Below are 23,571 nucleotides of genomic sequence, written 5' to 3'. Positions count from 1 at the left end.
TTATTACAAGTGCATATTATCTAATAAACTTATTCTAAGAGTAAAAATACTCATTCCGTTGGAAAACGATCTTATTTTCCTGCTTTAAATTAAGAGTAAATTCACTTAATTTAAGACATTTTCACTTATTTCTAGATCATTTTTGCAGTGTATGGAAGATTGTTTTTCTTTTGATAGAGGTTCCCAATGGTTTAAATTACTAGTTTAATTTAAATAATCCAGATTTGATTCTTTTGGTTTGATGTTTAAATAACTAAGCATTTGTAGTTTGAATTTTAATATTTCCATCTTTACCCCTTCAGGTCCCCATTCTTCGATGATCCTGGCCAATAACTATTTGGAGCCCTGACTATAACAAAATCCTTATCAAAACATCAGATACTAACTATAAAAGACATCCACATATTAACAGAGAACTGCTAAAAGCTTCAGTAAGTGTTTTGCTATTTTTTGGTTTTCAGTTCTTGAAAACGTTAAATCTGGATTATACACTGCACCATCATTATAAGCCTTTAATTCAGATTTGACTGAATTGAATTTAAAGCAAATATGGACGGCAATAAAAGCTGGTTCCCATCATCTCAGCATCTTAACACCTGGGTTTCAGCGGATGTCCAATTCTACCATTAACAGAATGGCCTCTTCCATCTTCTTATCTCCAACTATCATAGCATCCCAGCAGCTTGGCAGCGTTTGGGTAGTCATAGCAACCTCTACACCCAGTTACCCTTACCCTATGTATCCTGGCAACAGTCAGATGAATTGAAGCAGACGTATTGTGTGTAGCTCTCTGTCTGTGTTAAAGCTGCCTTAAGTCAACCAGAATGCCTGGACCCACACAAACAGAGAACCACTGACTTTTTTTTGCTTTAAAGCCATAATTAAGTTTCCAATCAGTCCTTACTGTAATAATCCAGCATGCAGATTATTTGTGTATTCGCAACGCCAGCTCAGCTGAGGGATTAGACCAATTTTTATGTTTCCATACTCCACCCCACATGCTATGTGAAAACTGAAGGCAGTGCAAAAGGTCGACTCTGTGATGTTTCACTGTAAAAAAGGAACAAAATAAACAGAAGACATTTTGAAATACCTGTGTAGATGCTGGCACTGGAGGCGGGAATGCCAAACTGCGACTCGATAAATTTGGGGATGAAGGTAATAAAGGCCGTGACGATGGCACACTCTGCTGTGTAGGACAAGCTGACGAACAGAAAGGTCATGTTGCTGAGGATTCTCAGAGCAGCTTTGGGAAGGTCTGGAGGTGAAACGCAAGAGAAGAAAAAGTACCTTGTTAGCTTCAGACACTAATTAAGCAGAGTCAGCGAGTTTTCCTTATCCTCTCCTTAAAACCATTAAAAACAGCTGGATAAGGACAAGGAGTTGGAATTTTTTTTTTTACCTCTGTAACATTGACAGAACTTACATAATCAAAACAATGGTCTTTAAAAAAAAAAAAAAAACGTGTGTATTTTTTCCTTTATTCAGAAAATGCATTCAGCCATGTCTCATTAGTTTGGATCAGAATTGGTTTCATGGATGACTAACGAAGGATAAACAGGAGTAGAACACATCAATTCATTCCAGTGTATAAAGGGAAAAAATGGGTTCTCCCTTTTCATCTGTTTGGATGCTAGAAGTTGTCTTCAGACACTTTCTTTAAACTTAAAGAAAAGAGAGATAGCTATCCAAGAGTATTCATAATCCTTACTTCTTAACTTGTCTGTATATGTAATATTGGAAATCCATGTGGCTAAGCAACACAGCTATTGTGAAGTCAAAGGAAAATGTCACATAGTTTTTTATGTGAATGACCTAATCTACCTTTATCAGCATCATGCAGGGGACACCTACACATGAGTCATCTCTCCTCTGATTTAAACAGGCATAGAAGCAACAGAAAACATAATTGATGCAGAACATAAGTTATACTCTATAACTTATGAACAACAGATTGATTATGACAAACATATATGTATATATATGTTTGTCATAATCAATCAACACATATACACATATACATAGACACAAATATAAACAGTATATATACATATACACACACATACATATATATATATATATATACACATATATATATATATATATATATATATATATATATACGTATATACATACATACACATATCCAAAATCAATGCCATGATTTAAATTTTTCATTTTTTTTTTATTTATCATTACTTTTGTCAATTTCAATTTATTTTATTGGAAGCTGATTCTTCTCTGTCTTTAATGGAATGATATGTAAACAACTGTATATATACACCAGGTAATCAGATCAGGCAGTAAGTTGTAGAGAAATGTAAAGCAGAGCTGGGTTTTAAAATAACACCTAATTATCTCAGAGCATCATTAAAACTATCATCTGAATATGGAAACTGAGTCTGGAATAACTGTAAACCTACTGGCATATCTATCTTCCTGAAAAGTTTTGCAAAGCGCTCCGCCAAAAGTATTTGCCTGTTTAAATTACATTATACAAGTAGCAGTTCAATACTACACACCTCTGCAAAAACATAGCAGAAAGAAGTAAATGATCCTGGATCTACACCCGTATTTGTTGGGAAACATCCTTACGTTTGTGAAGCTTCGTGAATTTTATCCTGTGAAGAAAACGCCCCACTGTCCTCACTGGAAGGGGGAATATGTCATCAATAAAAATATAAAGTTTGGTAAAGACAGAATGATCTGGTTATGTAAAATGTGCTGAGGGAAAACTGCACTTAAATTAAGTAGAGATTGTTCATTCAAAAACAGCACATACATAATTTATTCATACATCTTATCTTATTGTGTTGATGCTGTAATTACTGAAACAGGGATTTAACACTGAATTTTAACCTGTTTTTTCTTATGTTTGATAAACCAGGATGGATTTAATGGAAAAGCATGAAATGTCAGAGAAAGAGAGAATGAAGGGTACAAGAAATGAAGGATGAGTGAGAAAGCAAGGAAACAAAGAATAAGAGAAAGAAAGGAAAGTGCTGCAGGATAGATGAGAGAAAATGAACAAATTTAAAACATTTTGACAAATACGGGATTAAATGAGAAAAAAAGATTAAAGAAAGAAAAACGACAGAAGAAAGGAAAAGTCAAAGAACAGAAACCAGACAAAAATGGACAACAAAGTATAGAAATACATACAAAGAAAGGAATAAAGCACAGATACAGGAATTAAACAGAGAAGGTGGTAGGCAGCAGGGAAAAACAAAGAGTGAGGAAGGAAGGAATGTTGAGAGAGGGATGGATGAGAAGATTGATACACAGCCTTTAGGTCTTAAACTCTGGAAATATTAAAATTTGCTGGACTTTTATTTTTCCATACTCATCTAGAACTGAAAAAAGTCAAATTCTAGACTTTTCCAGACTGAACAGAAACTCTGAGAGTCCAGCTCTTCTTATAAAAACGACGACAACTATATCTAGCGGGCTAATGTAGCAGCTGAAAGAGTGGCGTTGCATTTCTGAACGAAGCCGTGAGGTAATTAATCACTTAGTGAAACCTGGATATGATGCACTGTGTCAGCAGTCATTTCTGCCATGCATCGCAAACCTTTCAAGGGAAAATTGCTTTCACATAGCAGCAGATCAAGGGCTGGAAAATTCCACCATCAAGAATTTGTCCCTCTCATGTGCATTATAGAAAACATTTGGTGTTAGCATATTTTCAGTGTTTGCTTGTGAAGTGAAGGGCGAAGAAAAGGGGGGTGGGGGGCATATATTTCTCAGAAAATGCTGAATTTGTGCAACAAACAAACAAGCACACCTCAACAGAAGGACACGTACTGTACTAAAATACATTTGGGATCTGCCGGAGTGTGCGAAACTGATCGCAGTTTGCACAGCATCGCCAAACATCCTGCTGAGGCAAATGAATCCACAACTGAGTGAAAGGCGGCGTGGTGGAGCTGTGACTCGTCCCCGGCCTACGCTGGGTGCAGCACCAAGACAAAGCGCTGTTTTGACTGCCCCAGCTGTGCACATAAGCATTAATTTGAGAGTAAGGAGCTATACTAAGTACATGTTTGAGTTTGCAAAGAATTGCTGCGAGTGATGGCAAACACGAGCGCTGAGCTCCATCAGAGCCTATGTACTGCTGAGTGTAAGTCCTAAGGGAGCTCATTTAAAAGAGAAACCGAACAAGAGCAAAAAATGAGAAAGGAATCTGGGAAACACTTGAGCAGGACGGAGCTTATCTGGGGAAAACCGGGTGTTTCCTGGCTGGATGGGGACATTCAAAGAAACATTTTCAAGAAAACCCAGTGTTTACCACCACTGCATTCTGACACATCCCGTTTACACAGTCCTCTATTGTCGATCAATACAATCTTTACGAGAGATCTCAATAAAGCTTCCATTATTGGATAAGATGTCTAAGCCCCAACATTGATTGGATTATAGCCTGTTTGTTCATCAACACCTAACAGTTCATTTATGGCACAAAGTCAGGAGTCCTGAACTTTTAAACAGTTCATGCTTCAGCTACAGATTTTTTATGTAATTTGATAGGATTCTAAGTGATAGACCAAAAATTTAATGTTTTATTGAGAAGTGGAACTAAAAGGATGCATGGTTTTATATATTGGTTGCAGACAAAAAGTCTGAAAGACCCTGATAGTTTTATTATTTGTCTCTCTGGGCCCAATTCATTTAACTGTCATTTCAGCTGCAGTTCTTTGGTGTCTCCTGTTACCAGCTTTACACGTGCTTTCTGACATTTCCGTTTTCATTTTGAATAAACATTATTTTTTCAACATTGCCACATATTCCTAGTTTTAATCAGCCTTAAAGCTGATTAAACCATTATATCAAATGAATGCCTTAATCTAACTATGTTTAGGGTCATTGTGTTGTTTGGTGAAGAACATTAACCTTTTCCTGCAAGTCTATTCATGCTGCCACCAAAATGCTTCACTGTGGGACTGTATGTTGGGGTAGTTGTCTACTTTAAAGAGAATTTTATGTGAGAGCAAAAAGATTTACATTTGACATCAAGGCAGCGTTTTTAATAAAACTAAATTAGCTGGGTGTGGGAATGATAATTGTTCATAGATTTTCCCACCTGAAGTGAGAATTCCTGCAGCTCTTCCAGGGTTCTTAGGAGCTTTTCTGATTGTTCTACTTGCTCACACCTTTAAAATATGTCTTGGTAGGTTTGCGCATAAACCAAAGTGTTTCCATTTTCAGATGATAGACAGGACAGTGATATGTGTACAGCCTGAAATTGTCTAAGAACCTGTGTGTATCTACATCTCTACTATAAGTAAGATCCTACTAACATTCCAGAACTTCAGAGTTTCCTCACCTTTGATTTCTTTTCCAAATCCCATAGAGGAGGACACATTTTGGCTTTTGCTACTGGACTTTTCCTTCATCACATCATCATCACTGGACGCATCACCTGGCGAGTTCATCATTTTCTTCTTTTTTCTCTTCTTGTGGCGTGGAGGCAGCTTTTTGGGGAAGGCGAACATGGGGAAAATGACAAGAAGCATGGCTATGGAACAGAGGAGGAAGCCGCTCCACCTTAGAGGAAATAAGATGGGATACAAAAGGTGAACAGTTTTTCATTGCAGTGTGTTTAAATCCAGAGTGGCAGCTTTCGAGTGTAAATGCATGTTTACCAATTGCCAACGAAGCGAGGGTCATTCTGGTCAATGTTCACCACAGTTTTCGGGTCAACATAGAAGCCAATAAGGACGCCTCCCAGCAAGTAGCCTGCTGCAGGACCCAGTGCTCCCATAACATACATGATGGCTAAAAGAGACACATATAGAAATAACAATAAAGATATGACATATCAATTTCATTTATAACTGTTACCTGGTTATGCTAACAGTACACTCTCCAATGTGGCAGGTACAGGGTTAAAAAATACTCAAAGTCCCTGAATTCTATAATCAGCTAGTTCATTATCTGCTTTTAGAGGAAACACTGTATTTTCAGTTATGTCTTTGTTGGGTAATACAGCTAGTCTGAAAGAGCAATGGAAAAATGGAAATCTAAATAAGTAATTTTTCCTTAGAATAAGTGCATATTTTCTTGGACTGAGGAGGTAAAAGAGACCTCTTGCCAATGGAAAGAGACAATTTACACTTAAAATAAGATAACACAATTGCATTGTCTTATTTCAAGTACATATTATCTAATTATCTTATTTTAAGAGTAAAAATGCTCCTTCAATTGGCAAACTCTCTCATTTCCCTACTCAAATTAAAGGTAAATACACTTAATAAAAATGTCTTTTACTTATTTCTAGATTGTTCTTTTTCCAGTGAGGCATAGCTAAAACCAAAGGGAACTTTAGCATATCATAGTGGGTTGCTTTGCTTTATCAAGTCAAAGAGCCCAGATTTTTGTCATATTTTGCAAATTCAGCTAAAGGAAGTGCCTTGTAATTGGAAGTTAATGCATACAGTATTTAAGGATGTTCATTATGCTGACTCAACTAGTTATTTTTATCACTGTTTTTATGAGTATTTTGAATTCTCTTCAATTCTCTTAATCATCCATCCATTTTTCGTCACAGGTATCCCAAAGGGGTCGCTGGTGCCTTCCTCCAGCTGTCTACGGGAGATAGGCACAGTGGACAGGTCGCCAGTCCATCGCAGGGCAACACAGAGACAAACAGGACAAACAACCATTTACGCACACACTCGCACCTAAGGAGAATTTACTGTAGGGAAGCCAATTAACCTAACTGTCATGTTTTTGGACTTTGGGAGGAAGCCGGAGTACCCGGAGAGAACCCACGTATGCTCAGGGAGAGCATGCAAACTCCATGCAGAAAGAATCGAAGAATCGAACCCGGAACCTTCTTGGTGAAAGGCAGCAGTGCTACCCACTGTCCACTGACCAGCTCCTCATAATCACATTGTATGTTTTAAAACAATCGTCTAATTCCATTTTACATGAAAACTGTGTAAATCTCCATCACACACACACAGAGCCTCATGTATACAGAGTTATGGCATCTCTGGTCATAATATCTGTAACCAATAATCAACTGCAAAAAAGCTGCCAAGGGTTCTTTTATGATTACAATTAATGAATGAGTGGTTTAATATGTCAGAGTGTTAACCTTTTCCTCTAGTATATTGAGACAGACACAGTTGTCAGGTAAACATTTGGAAAAGAGTAAAGACAATGTAAAAATCTGCTTGGGATATAAACTGAGTTGCTTTATTTTAGGGCTGCAACTAACAATTATTTTGAGAATCGATTAATCTGTCAATTATTTTTTCGATTAATAATCGGATAACAAAAGGTTCCTTATAGTAGACTTTTTTGCAAAATTAAACCAGGTGAAACTAAAACTTTTCTACTTGAGGATAGTTGGATAGAGCAGATTTGCAGATCAAAAAGATTTTTATCTTAAATGCAAAATGTTTAGAAATTTTTTTTTTTTGCAATTTTGATATAATTACTGTCCTAAATGGGTCACTCTGTCAGCTTAAGGCACATTTTAGTCTCTATACTCCAGTTAACGATTAATCGATTAATATATTAGTTTACTATTGTTTCAATGATCGATTAATTTTGATTAATCTGATTTATTTCCCTACTTTATCCTATATTTCCATTTGTGTTTTAATTGTCCCTCCATCCTATAATCTGCAGCAGAGATGATTAATGATAAAAAGATGGATTTCTCATCAACCAGAATGCTATGGATTTGTATTTTCTTTACTTCTATTGCAAATGTAAGCTTTTCTCAACTTCTTAAAATAGAAATTTCATATCAGTCTATCCATAAATAAACAACAAAATTTCACACACTAAAAATAGTCATTGAATCTCTGGTTGTTGCATCTGTAATAGACTTTTCCAACAGATTTAGACAGACAAAGGTTTTTTGGATCACAGTCAACTGGTATAATTAAGACTGCTACTTCAGTGACCTACTGTTCCACATGACAGTTTCATTCAAACGTCTGGAGAGTTGTTTTATCAGCTCTGAATCATCATTCACCTGATCTGGGAGCACAGGGATCGTTCCGCTACCTTCAGAGATCATTTCCCACAGTTTTTAAAGCATGTGGGACCACTGACCCAGAGGCTCCGGAGATTTGATCTTAACCAGAAGAGCATACCTGCAGAAACCGCAGCGCAATTATCAAGTGAAGCATTAACTCCTTGGAGGTCTCAGAACCTGTGCTAAGTGAGCCAAATACCTTGCCATGTGCCACAGGGGGAGAGAAGGGAAAACTAATTAACTTTAGATCACCTTAGCTGGGCAGGTGGAAAAATCTCCAGCGAGAGGGGAGGTAGGGGGCACGTCAAAGCTGGAATCAAAAGGCAAACCTATAATTACATCACAAGGAAGCAGAAAGTTTGGGACGTGCATGACAAAAACGAATAGATTATCACTTTCAGAAAATTGTTGTTTTTGTGCACATATGCTTCTAAATGCTTCAGTCTCACCCACACACAAACAAAGGAGTTATATTTTCCACTTAGAAAATAACTGCAAACCACAGGCTACTGCCACTTGCCTCCCACAGTTACACACACATACCCCAACGAAACGCTGTTTCTCAGTTTCTTTTTGATAAGGGTTACTTTCCCAGATGGCAGCATGTTAGTGCATGTGTCTGGGTCCCCGCATTTGTGTCCAAAACAGCACTTAAATGTCTAATCTCCCCTGAGACAAAAAGGAACACATCCTCTCAGACACATTATATAAGAAGCACAAGCCTACACACATGCCTGCACTTTTTTTTTCTCCAACAACTTAGTTTTCTTAAGCTTGAAATAGAAACTCTCCTCCGCCATCTGAACACTTCTACCATCACATCTTTAACTTTACAAGCTCCCTGGCCTCTTTTCTCCCGTAGATGTGACCATTGAAGAGGAGAATTCATTATGCTCTCTAGCAGAAAGGGCTCCAACAAAGCACAAAGAACTATCAAATCTAATTAGATCACTACTTCCATGAATACAGGAGGGTAAAAAGTGTAGAACAAAAAAAAACTTATCAGCCAAAAACAGAGAAACACACACAAGTATGCACCATAGAGGAAAACAATAGGCAACAAAGACATAATGCATAAATACACAAAGTAATGAAAGAATGAAATATGTTCAAATGGTGCAATTTAAATATTTCATTGACTAAATTCTTTTCTTCAAATCCCTGAAACAGCAGGTTCCCAATCCCTCTTTCCCTTCTTTCCTCCACTTATCTGATATTATCTTCTTCAACTCCTTTCATGGTGCCATTTCTCATATCCTGCTGCCTTGAGACTCAATTCACTGCAGCAGTGAAAGCCCTCACATAGTAACAGGATATTACCTCCCAGAGACAATAAACGATAAATTACAGCAGGCAAGGACAACTATAGGTCGGCTCTTATTATCTCCATCTTTGAAATTAGAAATAAGCTCCACTAAACTTAAGCAAGTGAATCGAGCTTTAGTGGTTAGTAGTGAATTTAATCTTGATAAAAGGTGGATATATATTATAGCTGACTAGACTTTAGCTGTACATTTAAATATGATGATGAATAAGAGGATGAGCATTTAACTCATTGAAATTATATAACAGGGACTTTTTTTGGCCTAAAATGTAATTAAATTGCTCTTTCTTTAAAATATATACAGCTTTTTCAACAGATATCAAAGTAGTTTGTCCATTTTTTTTAAATTTATGCAATTATTAAAGCACCCCCTCTAAATTCATTGGTGGTTTTGGGCATTTATTACCAGGAATAATGTAAATAAAATATTTCATAAATAGCTAGCCTGGAGTTAGCTGCCTAACAGATGAAAAAATATTTCCAATCTGGTAAATAATTGTTCTTTTACACAAAGGAAAAATAATTTGTAGCCTTCTTAATTAATTCTCAAGGGCAATATGCAGCAGATGGATACCTGGGAGAAGAAGTGATTTTAGTTTCCCCCTTTTTGCATCTAAAATTACTTTCAACTGTAGGAAATATAAGATTTCATAAGTGAAGGAGGCCTAATTTTTTTCAAAACCTTTGGTATGTCTTGATAAAGTAAAACAGACAACTCCTAGTTGCAAGCTGCATCAAGACAAGAAGGAATCAGCTGTTTGACATATCTAACAAGCTTCAATCTGATTCAGTGTTTCTCATTTGCATTGTTTTTAAATGTTTTCCTCCTTTATTTCATAGGTGTTCCTAGGCGATGCAGGATATATGGTCAGTTCAGCTTGCTCTGGTCTACCTCCTGAGGAAACATGTCTGGAACATCTCCAGAGGGAGGTATCTACAGATGGGCCACCTCAGCTGATTGCTCTCAGTGGAGGAGCAGCAGCTCTACTCCAAGCCCCTTCCTACCTCCTCACCCCATCTCGTTAATAGCACCTGGCATACTGTATATACGTGTATGAAATCAGTAATTCACAATAATCAAAAGGTTAGATGTTTTTTGTGAAAGTATGGCAACTTCTCCAGGGTTTTACTCTGCCTCTCGCCTGATCCCAACTGGATTAGGCCCCAGTTGAAACAGATAGATATTATAGCATTAAATAGTTGCCGTATATATGGTTGATTTTCTACAAGGTCATGTGAATTTTGCAGATAGCAATATTGCTGCAGCCAGAATGGCCTGGTCCATTAAACCTGACCTGATTTCACACAAAATAAAATCAAAGCGACAAAGTAAGGTGAACGTTTTTTTACAGCATAGGGCAGCCCTTAATAACTTCCTTTGCTAAAAAGCCATAAACCAACATCAGTTCTACACATTTTGGCCTGTATAACATACACCAGGTGCATCAGCCGAGTCGGTTGCCAGGCAGAGGTTAAGCACAACGTATGGTCCTTTGATTGCCCTCCAAACTACATCCCTCTAGAGATGGACAGATTTTATGCCCTCCGATGTGATTACATAACTCTGTCTTGCCGCTGCATCCATCATGTTAACAACGTTCTGCCCCACTGAAGGACAAAAGGGGGTTATAAACCTTGCACTGTCCTGCCCGCTTGGCAGAGAGGGAGAATAGTTGGGGATCATAGGGTTTAGGTTTGGTGAGCCGTGTTTGGGCTTGAAGGGGTAGCAGGGCTGCAGAGCTGACCAACTGACGAATACGCTGGCACAGCAGTAGTGTGAGCTTTGATACACAAAACAATCATATTTCACAGGGCAACAGGGGTGCATTCCACAGAAAATAAAAAAATAAAACGCATGGCGCCCACAGGCTGGCTTGAATTACACAAAAGACCTTCTTGGAGGACAAAACCAAGACTTTTTATGGCTTTTTGCACATTTGCAGGTAATGGACCTATTTTACAAGAACGGCATCTAAATCATCTTTACAGCCATTATGTGGAGAACAATTACTTCCCAACAATGTGCTGTTCCTTATAGATGCATTGAAAGATTTAAACAGTGAAGTTATTTAGTATTGAAAAGAAACAGAATAGAATATTTCAAAGATCAAAATAAGATATCACTGAGACTGCACATTTATTCATCTCTAATAATGTAACAAATGCCTACCACATATAGAAGAGGAAGCTGCACAACAAAAACGTCGCCAATGTGATTAATAGAGGGTGTTTCAGGGAATCGCTGAGTCCACTTTTCAGTGTCATGGATTAATGTAGCAGTGTCAGGCTGTAACACATAATATCAATATGCCAAGAAACCCGAACAGTTAAATCAAGATTTTAAAAAAGATGCAGAGAACATTATAAATGGTTAGCTGGAAGAAATGAGGTAGACCTGCAGTCTGTGGTGACTGATCCTGCTGTGTTACCGAGTGATAAAGCTTGCTCAGCAGCAGTGCTCTTACATCTAACCTTCAGGGACCAGCTCTGCTTTGTTGTCTCTGCTTCGCCTCCTCCGCACTCTGAAAGAGCTCTGGTGCCACAAGCAGCGCTGACTCACTCTGAGCTCCTCTCAATGAATGACAGCAAAAGCAAAGGTAAATAAAAACGAAAAAGAATGAACAAACTGAAATAATTGGTAGAATTGTCTTTCAAGTAAAAAATCTACTATACTTTTATTTTTTTACTGCTATTCTGGCTTTTTTAGGCAGATGCCAGGTTGTCAAAATAGGCTTTAAATTTAACATTTTAGGCTGACTTACAGCAAAATTATTTCATTCTCGGTACAACAACAAATTGCTGACTTTCTATTCTCATTAACCATCAACACAAAAGCAGATCCAGTGCAAGAAATAAATACCAGACTAAAGATGTGACGTCAGACAAGTTTTTTCAAGATTAGATGTGATACACTAACCCAAGAAGACACAAACATTTTAAAAGTGAAAGAAACCTGATGAACAGCTCAGTCAGGATGGATGGAAAGCATCTAAACAGCATTTTCCAAGTCTTGCTATAAATACAGGGATTTAGTTCAGGGTTTGGACTGAACCTTTGTAATGCATGAAAAGCTTTTGCTCCAAATAATTTATTGCAGCCCCGGCTTCATGTTTAGAGTCCAACTGTTGTTTTGTTTTGTTTTTTCCCCCACAAGGTTATCATGCATTTATTCCTCCAACTAACAACTAACTCTGACTTGCTGCTCTGTTGCTGCACAAGAAAAGTATAATACTGTGGAGAGTTTCTTTTTTACACCGTTTAAAATCTAGGTCAAAATATTTTGTTTTTTAAAAGACCAGAGAACTTTATTGTAATAGTTTTCACAGTCCCCCTTAAAACACTGCTGCCCGTGTTCTCACTAGAACTAAGGTAGAGTACATCCACCTGGTTCTGAAGTCCTTCAACAGGCTCCCTGTAGCCCAAAAAGTAGACCTTAAAATCATTCTGTTAGTCTATAAATCACTTAATGGATCAGAACCTCAATCCATAACAGATGTGTTGTCAGTTCATCAACCTCCCAGACCACTCAGGTCTTCTAGTTCCAGCCTACTCTGTACACCAAGAACTAGAACCAAACATGGAGGAACAGCATTTAGTTCCTATGCTCCACTTATCTGGAACAAGCTTCCAGAAAACTGTAAATTTGCTGAAAGCCTGAGTTCTTTTAAGTCAAAGATAACGATGCATTTTTAGAGCTGCCTTTCACAGTTAAATTGTTGATTGAGGAATTCATAGTTTCAGGTTTTGTTCCAATTGTTTTATGCTCTTCTCTACCTGCTTTTATCATGTTTTTTAAATTGCTTTTATTCTGCTTTTTTGTGTTGCAATTGTTTTATTTCTTTTTTTTATGTTCTTGATTTTATTCTGCTTTTATTTTTCTATTATTATTTTCTATTATTCTATACCGCCTAAACCACCTTTAATTGCCCATGTACTGTTGTGTTATACAAATAAACTTCCCTTGCCTTGCCATACTTAATTTTACCAATCATTTCATTTCAGTGATGGACAGATTTTTACAGTAAATGACTGAAATGCTACGTTCCAGACTGCACACAATAGAGGCAGCTAGTTTACATGCAAAGTCTATGGTTGATGCGCATCACGGCGCGTTTCGAGCAGCAGGAGCATCCTGACGCGTTGTAACAGCTAAAGTAGCGCTTTATGAGCTTCTGAGCATCTGAGCCATGGGACGCACTTCACAAGCAGCGGCTGGAGTTGGAAAAATGTAACTTTTGCTGCTCAAGACGCCATATCTACCATTCAGAGAAGCTGATCTGGGAGCTGGCAGGGGGGACAGACACATCACTGCTGAGTTAGAACACCATGATCCCTGAAACTGTTCATTAATGCCTAAATTAATGTAAAATGTTGTAATAAGCCTATTTCCTGCCTCCTCAGATAATGCCCTGACTGGGCTAAGATTAATGGATTTATTTTCCTGGTATTGTGACTTCTGGACACCGGTTATTAGAAGGTATATTATTTACTGATACCAATCTGAAGGGAGCGTAGTACAAAAGCTTGCCTGATTTTTATTAAGTTAGGACTGAACATTATGCTTCCACCAATTATGTGATATTCACAATGAGATTTGTAGTTAAATGTCAATAAATCAAAGGTACAACGCTTTTATAGACACTGATGAAAGCATTAGTTTATTTTAGCGTCTATACATCTTTCCTTTCGCCAGCCTTCAACACGCTTTGCAGAGGCTCGATGCTGGCTCTGTAATAACTCTCCTCTCTTTAGTTGCAGACTTTGTTTTAATGAATGGTGTACTGCTCCACCTGCCTATTAGCCCACAAAGCCAAGTCAGCCTTTAAACAAGCAGGCAGCAATGCAGTGACCTCAAACTTATCTTTAGGGTATTATAAAAGGAGGTAATTACTGAGAAAAGATGCCATCACATTATTTCCAGAAAATTACACAAGAGCAATAACACTATGATGTACAGTATGCAGCGTTATATACTGCCAATTCATTCCGCTTCAGGATATCAATACATTTTACACCATCTCTATGACAGAGACAATTCCTGTATGCTTTTCTCAGTTTTATACAATGCAATAAGATCAACCATATGAGACATGGCAGCATAAACTTTAGGACTTGCTCCACTGGAGAATTAGCCCAAAGCCTAAAGCTCTTTTCAGAGCATAGCCCTGAGGTGACAGCTATATGATAAATGACCCATGCGGCTAATGGTGCTAGAAAGAGAGCAGAAGTCCTCATTGTATCCTAGTTTTCTGGGCATAACTGTAGCCATGGGACCTTCCCTCACCCTTCCATGCACATGAGAGGGGAGAAAAATGAAAGGTGATAAAACGGGAGAGTGACAGCATTGTCATGATAAATTGCTGACATAGCAGTGTCTTCTTACAAGTTCTAACCTTGTTCTTTGACTCAGAGGGCACAAAAACACACACAGAATCACACAAAAGGCAAAAGCACAGTGACAAAAAAAGCTCCAAACTGCTACAGATTACCTTTTAGTATGTGGCTTTGTATATAAAAAGAAATTAATTGAAATTTCTTTTTTTGGTAGTCTTCTTTAGATGTGAGTACTACAAAGTTTGACAAGCATTCCCGGTTTACTTCCACCACCAAGTTAATTCTGCTACTAACTTCTGTTTGAATAAAATCTAGCAATAAAATCTAACACAAGGCTTAGACAATTAAAGGTAGGTTGAGATCAAGACACCAACATAATACTCTACATTAAGTACATTCAGCCTAGAAAGAATTCATAGATAAATTCCATATAGTTGTCAAAAGGGTAGTTTTCTTAATCCACTGTAATCACGTAATTGACAAAATCCACCGTCAAACATGTTTTCAACTGAATCATCAACAAGTTCTAGTTCTTTATAGAATTTCTCCCTATGAAAAAATAATCGAGTTATATGTATCTTTAGACACTAATAATTAAACTAGGCAAGCATGCATATTTGTATAGAAATTTCAGAAGAAAGACGATTCAAAGAGCTGTATATGAGAAAAAAAGTATATGTTTTGGTAATAGGAATAATTAAAGAAAAGGAAATGTGAATAATTAAGATTACTCAAAAAAGACAACATGACTGATAAAAAAATATAATCTGAACTGAAAAAGTTACTATAGTCAAAGGTAACTCTAAACAATTATGTTTTGAATCCTGCAATAAAGCTATTTAAGATTTCAGTGCTTTTACAGTTTTCTGGGGGTTCATTCCAGATTAGGAGCATAAGAACTGAGAGTTGCTTCTCCAAGTTTGATTCTGGGTATGCAGAGTAAGCTGGAACCAGGAGTCTCCAACGTATTTTAGAGCCAAATGATTCAATGATTTACAGACTAACAGAGTATACTCAAATTAGAGCTAGTGTAACGATTTCAGAACTGGGATGATGTGCTCCACTTTCTTATTTTTAGTGATGACGAGCGGCAGCAGAATGCTGGATCAACTGCAGCTTTCTAATTGATTCCTTAGGTAGAAGTGAATACAGTGGCTGCGTTTCCATTACAAATGTGTGCCAAGCTATTAAAGTATTGCGCCACATGTCATTCAACCTCTGGTTTTCATTAATAATTGGCAATCTTTTCACTCCTTTCAGTCTGACTTACTGATTACTCCAAAGCCAGTTAATAATTACAAGTCTTTTGAGCATTTAATCCTTAGTTTGCCTCTGTCAAAATTGCAAAGCAACAACCCTCATCTTTTTGTAACTATGTATCATTCACCAGGTCCTTACTCAGAATGTTTAGATGGGTTTTCCGAGTTCCTGTTTGATTTGGTGTTGAATACTGACAGGGTCCTCATAGTAGGGGATTTTAAAATCCATGGTGACACTGAAGGTGATAGCTTAATTGCCAATTTAATACATTCTTAGACGCCATTGGCTTTGTTCAAAATGTGAGTAGTCCTACACATTCTCATCTTCATACTTAGACCTTGTACTGACATATGGCACTGAATAACAGTATTTCCTCACAACCCTGTCCTCCCTGACCACTTTTTGAAAACCTTAAGAATTATTTTAACAGTTTCCCTTCCCCAAAAGGTTTCACTTTAGCAGATCATTATCAATGCATTTATCAATTTCAAAGAATCTGTTTCAATTTCTCTCTCCTCTGTGTTGCTGAACAGTGCTGCAGAGGACAAAAGTTTAGTTCACAGGTTAATGATTTTGTGAATGGGGTTGCTAGTTATCTGCATACTGCCTTAGGTAGCCCCCTTTTTAAAAGAAAAACTTGAAAAACAGAAAGCTGGCTCCCTGTTTAATGCAGAGCTGCACACTCTGAAGCAAAATGTTACTAAACTGGAGAGAAAATGGCGCGGTACATGCCAACTGGAATCCTACCTAGTCTGGAATAAAAGTTTACTGCTGTTTAGGTGGCCCTCTGTAAAGCAAGAGCAGCGTATCTTTCCTAATTAATAAAGGAGAATAAGAATAACCCTAGATATATTTTTAATACAGTTGCCAAACTTACTCTGAGCCATAGCTCTGTTGAGCCGTCCATCCCACCTACTCTTAGCAGTAATGATTTTATAGGGTTCTTCTTAAAAATAAGATTGATTCATTTAAAAATAAGATCATTAGCACTGCTCTAAATATGATTGGTTTATCTCTGAAAGGTGAAGCAGCATCTAAGGTAGTCATAGAATCTGAACCGAGTTTAGACTGCTTTGATCCTGTTGAAGTTTCAGAGTTAGCAAAACTATTTTCATCATCTAAGCCATCAACTTGTAAGTTAGATCCAGTTCCAACCAGGTTATTTATGAAAGTATTCCCTTCTTTGATCTTCTCCATTTTTTAAGTGATTAATCTATCCCTGTTCCAGGGATATATACCTCAGGCTTTTAAGGTAGCCGTAATTTAGCTTAATTTATGTGTGTGTCTCTGATTTGATATCATAAGACAGTTTTCTTAGACCCACAGTGATGTACAGAGTTCAACTGGGGCAACCTTTAGACATACCAAACCGTTGGGACCATTCAAAAGCAGGGTAAGGAGACAGTATACAATACTACTTTAAATAAAATTGTAGGTCACATCTCACGAGAGTGGACTAAGACAGGATGGGAGGAAGCATTTATTGCAAAATGTACAGCAAGGACTCCTCATCCTGTTGGTCCAGGTGATAAAGAACCCTGACTATTGCTTTATAGGGGCATGTAAGAAATGCATGAACAATAGAGCACTCTTGACTCATCAATCAAATATTGTGCCACACAAGACTGCCATTGTACCCATTTACAATCAGTAAATGCAGTAGAATTGCATTAAAATGGTATGGCTATTCATAAGGGGCATTAAGAACATGATCAGCAACTGAGGACTGTCCTCTATGTCCCAACCTCTCCTAAAATAAAACAACAAGCTAAGTGACTTTCTGTTATTGTGCTTTTGGTTTAACATTTTGTATTTATCACAGCATATAACACATCCAAACCATACAATGGTTTATTTTTTCCTTTTAGACAGAGGTACACTTTATGCAGGGGTCCCCTCCATACACACACTTTGTTCAAATCAAATATTTAGGAAAAAAGAAGTGAACGAAGGGGTCTCTGTATTTTTAGCTTCTCCCTAGTTACAGAAGACAGCCTGAGGTAACAGTGAGCCAGTGAAGCAGCATCAATACCACAAGCAATGTACTTTTCCTTCTTCACTGGTTCCAGATCCAAGAAAAACGATATGCTGTGCAATGCAAATATCAAGCATTTAAACTAGCGAATCAGCTGCTTCACTAAGAGGATGATGTAGTAAGAGCGTTTTCTCCAGAGAGATCTGTTCCGTCCACTATTCATCTTTAGTGTGCACTAGAAAGGTCATATTAAAATCTAAATCAATGTTTTCTCTGATTATTTTGCTGTTGTAAGGCTCATTAAGTTGCACTGACAGCAGAACAAGGCAGGTATGTTGCTGTCAGAAATGTGATCAGCAGGAATTTATTCAGGGAGCCAAAAGTAGCGAGAGCCATCAAAGGCAAAGACTCCAAATCAACAGTAAACAAGGAGATGGAGGAAACCCCAGGCAATGCAGTGGTGCATACAGACCCCAATTGTCTGATGGGTAACAACCACTATTAAGGTAATTTTAATAAATATTCTGGAAATTAAATTTGGTTATCTGATTGACCCCTTACAGAAATGCCTTTAACCCTCTCCAGGTAGATGTTGCAGATTTGCAACAGCTAAATGCTACTTAGCTAATTACTCCACATCCATATTTAAAAAACTTTTGTTACTCAGAAGTACAACAGAAGGACTTAGTTGTGCATTTGCAACAGTTTCTCTCCAGCTCACTTTTAACATGGCTGAGTCCTTGGTGTCACTGAAATAGATTTTCTAAGCACTAATTTCATGTAAGTATCACCAATTTCCATTATTTTGAAATCAATACTACATAAGACGAATCATGATTGTGTATAGATATGACATATGCCAATTAGTAGATTTGATCTCCTCTGGGTTTTTCACCAGAGGCATCTCAATTTCAATGTTGTGGATTTGCAACGTGTGCCCAAACAGGTACCAATGGATGCTACATGCTTTATTTACTAGTTTGCCTATATTTTGAGCAACAGTTTAACAGAAACGGCCTTCATAAAAGGTTTTGAGATGTCGGTGGAGAAAAAGTTTGAGAAAAAGTTTTTTGTGAGAGAAATTTTTTTTTTCGCATTTTGTTTTGTTTAATTTTTTGTTTGTGACATTCAAATAAAGTTAACGTTCATATCAGATTCAGTCTTCAGTGTTAATTTACCACTCTGGGCCACTGTTGCAAATCTGCAACATCCAAGAATTCAATGCATGTGAAGGTCTCTCTCAAAAAAAGTCTACCCCATATGATAATTTTCTCCAAATATCAGATTTTTCCTGCAACTACAACTTAATTTGAGCCTGAGAGGGTTAATTTAGTTTTAGTGGAATACTGAAGGTAACAAATGTGCAGACTAATTTCTTCTTTCGTAAACCAATCTTTTTTTGATTCCCTTTTATTTTATAACATGAATGGAAATCACCACACTTCCTGTGTAAATTAACAGATACAAATGTCCAACTGCACAAAACTTAGATCAGATTGTCAAATCTGAGACAGACAGATTTATACGTATGTTTATTTGCCTTTTTCGCAATGCATAATAAGATATTTGAGAATAAGAATAAATTTAACAGTAGCCAAGTGGTCATCACAATCAGCTGTTGCTTGAGAAGAAGAGAATTATCTTTTCTGTTCATGTAAAATTAAAGAAATATCATTAGACAAGACACAAACATGGCTGGATAGCCTTTGGCATCTGTTGCAAGGCCATTATTTTCCATTTGTTTTTTTTAGGTGTTAACAGACTCATCCATCATCAATAGAAATAACCCTAACAATTTCTAAAGGCAACATAATTCAGAAACAGCCAGCACATCATCTTTCCAGACATCTGTGATGAACAAAACAATTTTCAAATGTAATATTTCTCTGTTTTTGTATATTTAATAAAATATTAGAATCTTCGGTTTATTTTAAAAAATAAGTTTATTTAAGTCGGTTTATTTAAAAAAAAAAACACAAGTTTAGCAAGTTGTTTGCATTTCCAGTTTAACTACTTTCAAAACTAATAACAATAACTAATCGTTCCTAAAAGAAATGAAGAATAATAAAAAAAGACAGGTGAAAGTAGCCTCTTCATATTTTGAGCTTTCAGCACCAATGCCTGGTGGACAGCAGTGATGTGGTATCGACAAAAAGAGTTAAGCCTTTTTTTTATATAATTCATTTTAATTGTTGATTATTTTTTATATAATTCATTTTAATTGTTGATTATTATGGAAAATGTTGCACTTATCTATATAAAAAGAGAACTTTATTAATGATAACTGCTGCAGTTTTTCTGTTAAAAAAATCCAATTTGTTACAAGCTTCTCTCCTAACTGATCCAATTGGGATTACAATTGTGCACAGAGAAGTGAAAAGTGATGCAACAACCCATTGTCCCCAACCTCAAAATATTGCAATATTGCAAGAATTTCTCCAAAACAGAAATGCTCGTAGATTATATGTCAATATTATTTTCATTACTGATAGGCCAAATATGTTGACAAGTGCAATAAATCATCTGTAATAACTTCAATAGGTTGGTGGTACTGGTGGTAATTACATTTAAATGTACTCCTCCCAGTATTTTACATGCTCTGATCATCACCATATTTTCTGCATATTCATAAAGGCAAACATGCTAAATGAACTGTCACAGCTAATTTGCTATTTATGGAAGCAAATACGGCTACACCTGGTTGGTAGATTAGCTGTTTCAAGTATGCACATGGTAGCTTTGGTAGATCACGAACTATAAGTACATTATTGTAAATTTCTGTTGACCAATGATTGTCAAAGCTGATAATAAGTAACCCAGGGGTGTGCATAAATTGAACTATGACCACCTCCTCCTCAGATAGCCCTTGTACCCCATTTTTTATGATTCATACAGATAAATCCTTGAGGGCAGCATTGGTTTAATGAAGCCCCATAGTCAAACAAATATATAAAAAGATTAAAATTATGTTCATATTTTAAGAATGTTCTATTATCTAATGAAACTTGAAATCAAAATAAGGTTTTGCATTTAACATATACTTCAACAATGGAGTTACTTTTATGCCAAATAATTGTAGAAATGCTTTTTTTCCCCTTTATGCCTCCTCTGTTTCGACTTGCTACAGTACACGTCCTAGTGGCTCCTAGAAGCGTTTCACTTACTGCCACATTTAGTAAATCTCTTTATTTAATTTGTCTAATCCATGATCTTTAGAGGATTTCTAGCTAATCCCACTTTCTCCAGAACAAACAGACTTTTTGTGTTAAACTAAATGCTTATGGTTGAAATATCCGTTTCAGCCCTCTTTTTGCAGTAAGGAAAATGATAATAAATGTGAGCGAGTAAAGCTTCGAGACAGATTTAAGGCCCAGGCTGGGCAACACATGTTGAGCTGTATTTTTCCACTCACCTTCTTGTGTAGCTGACAAGTCAAAGAGCTATTCTAAGGTTAGGATTAATCATCAGATTTTAGGGATTAAAGATACAATAGGTTTTAGAGACCTTTTAGTGAGAGAGCTGGCCTTTATGTTATGGAGAAAAACTTTCTGGCCATACCTTATCATCCTGAAGGACATTTTCATGTTTCCCTTTTGTTCCATTTTGGCAAAAAGATCACCACTAAAGGAGTGCTGCACTGAAACCCTGGGAGCCAATCTCCTTTCTTTTGGGCTTTCTGTGCATATTTAATGTTCCAGAATAAGAGAGGCTGGCAGATAAGCTTTCAGCTGATGAGTTGCCATGAAAGAGGCATGTGGGCCTGGGGTATCCTTGGTGGCTGCAAGTCGGAATCCATTAGAACAGCTTGGGTTTTAGTTGCCACAAGCTTGCACCTGCAGCTTCTCAAACCCTCCTTAACAGCACAGAAGGCAGGGCAATCTTGTTCTTGGTGGGTGTGTGTCTTTTTAGCTCTAGCCAGAAATGTGCTATTCCAAGACTATCCTTCACCATGTTTGCTGACTTTTGTTAGTATGAAAAATAAACCGAAAATCGAGCAGTTCCCCTAATTGGTTGAATCTAAATCAAAAGGTTTTGAATAGTCATCAAGTCTTGTTCTCAGAGAGAGTTTGACATTTCTAATTTGTCTTTTTCTTTAGCAATGATAAGGAATTCTAACAGTGGACAAAAGGATAGATGAACATTTATTAAGCTAAAATATGTGCTACACATGACCACTGAAAAATATCTATTTTCTTTAAACATATAAGGTCATACAGTCATACATACATCTGTTTGTGTCAAAATAGTCCACTATACAGATTAGATCATTTGCACATTAAATCTGTCTCAAAGTGTTGTTTTCTCCTCACCACACACTCCACCTCGCAAAGCATGATGGGATTTGCTGTCACAGCGGCCCGCTTTCCCCATAGGCTGTAACTACCCAACAGAGCAACTAATAACAAAGATGGCGCAGGCACCGCGCATGGGAGAAGGAGTAACGTGACCAACAGCAATTGAGGGCAGACTTTCAGGTAATGAAAGCTTGTATGAGAAGAACAACTTTTATTTTTTTAGCTTAGTGACTCGTTTTTTTAAAAGCAGGCTGTCAGGAAAGGGGGTATGAGAGGAGGAGAGACATGCGGCAAAGGACCATAGGTCACCTTCAAACCCAGGTCGGTGGCGTCGAGGAATCAGGCCTCCATACATGAGTCGTGTGCGCTAACCACTGCGCCACCTACACAACCGAAAACAGCAACTTTTAAACCGTGCGTGCACAAGGAGAAATGGGCTAGTGCATGCTCTCGCACAAGTTTCCTCGGCGTTCCCTCTCAGGAGTGGACACAATGCATTTTTCTTAAAGTGGAGAGGGCAGGTTTTGTTTTTTTTTTATTCACAACAGTCCTCCACAATACCTTTAAATGAAGGCTGGACAGTTATTATTAATGAACCGCAAAAAGAAATCAGATTATTTATCTGAATTCGAGAAAAATCCATAGAAACCGAACGGCTCAGCTGTAGCCTCAAAAGCAGTGACGTCACACCAGATGATCGGCGCTCGCCTGACAGGAGCTTAACAGATCATATTTTATTTTGACACATTTTTTTTGCTGTTCTCTACTATAAAATGGAGATGTGTAGCAATCTCCTGCTCTCTAGAGGTTAGTGGAATCTTTGACTGCCCAAATGGTCGTCATATGACAAGGCATCCAGTCAATAACTAATAAATTAATCTATCAATAATTTTTTTGATTAATCTTTTAATAATCGGATAGCAAAGGTTCCATAAAGAAGATTCTTTACAGAATTAAACCAGGTAAAACAAAAACTTTTTGACTTGTGGAGTTCTGGATAGATCATATTGACAGAAGAAACTGTTCTTTTCTATATCTTAAATGAAAAATATTGATTTTTTTCAAATTTTTGGTATAATTACTATTCTAAGTAGGTAGCTCTGTCAACTAAAAGCATTACTTCAATAACCATTTTATCACAATTAATCTGATTGTTTCAGCTCTACATGCAAAAACTTAACTGGCAAAAGAGCATTTTCTTTTTTTAAAAACTGATTTATTTTAAACAACTGTTTTATTTTTAATTATTAGTAGCTGAATATCTAAAGACTTTCGTATTGAAAGTAATCAATTTGCACTTTTAATTAAATGTTTCATCCCATCGTTAAAATAAGATACAAAAAGAAACCATCAGCTTCCCAAGTCCAAGTGTAACAGAAACCAGTAACCT

The 23,571-nt window shown here is 37.0% G+C and overlaps 1 protein-coding gene across 1 annotated transcript in view; it reads right to left on the bottom strand.

Moving 5' to 3' along the window:
* Window positions 1-23,571, bottom strand: part of slco5a1 (solute carrier organic anion transporter family member 5A1) — a 49,196-nt gene that overhangs the window by 13,492 nt on the left and 12,133 nt on the right. The window contains exons 3-5 of the mRNA XM_015388117.1: window positions 5,643-5,775; window positions 5,324-5,544; window positions 1,094-1,258 (exon numbers count right to left, since the gene is read on the bottom strand). Coding sequence (XP_015243603.1) covers window positions 1,094-1,258; window positions 5,324-5,544; window positions 5,643-5,775 — 519 coding nt within the window. The remainder of the gene's footprint in view (window positions 1-1,093; window positions 1,259-5,323; window positions 5,545-5,642; window positions 5,776-23,571) is intronic.

This window comes from Cyprinodon variegatus, unplaced genomic scaffold (assembly GCF_000732505.1).
Source record: "Cyprinodon variegatus isolate N-32 unplaced genomic scaffold, C_variegatus-1.0 Scaffold414, whole genome shotgun sequence".
Lineage (NCBI taxonomy): Eukaryota > Metazoa > Chordata > Actinopteri > Cyprinodontiformes > Cyprinodontidae > Cyprinodon > Cyprinodon variegatus.
Note: the sequence above shows the minus strand (reverse complement) of the source record. Positions and strands in the feature narration are given on the sequence as shown.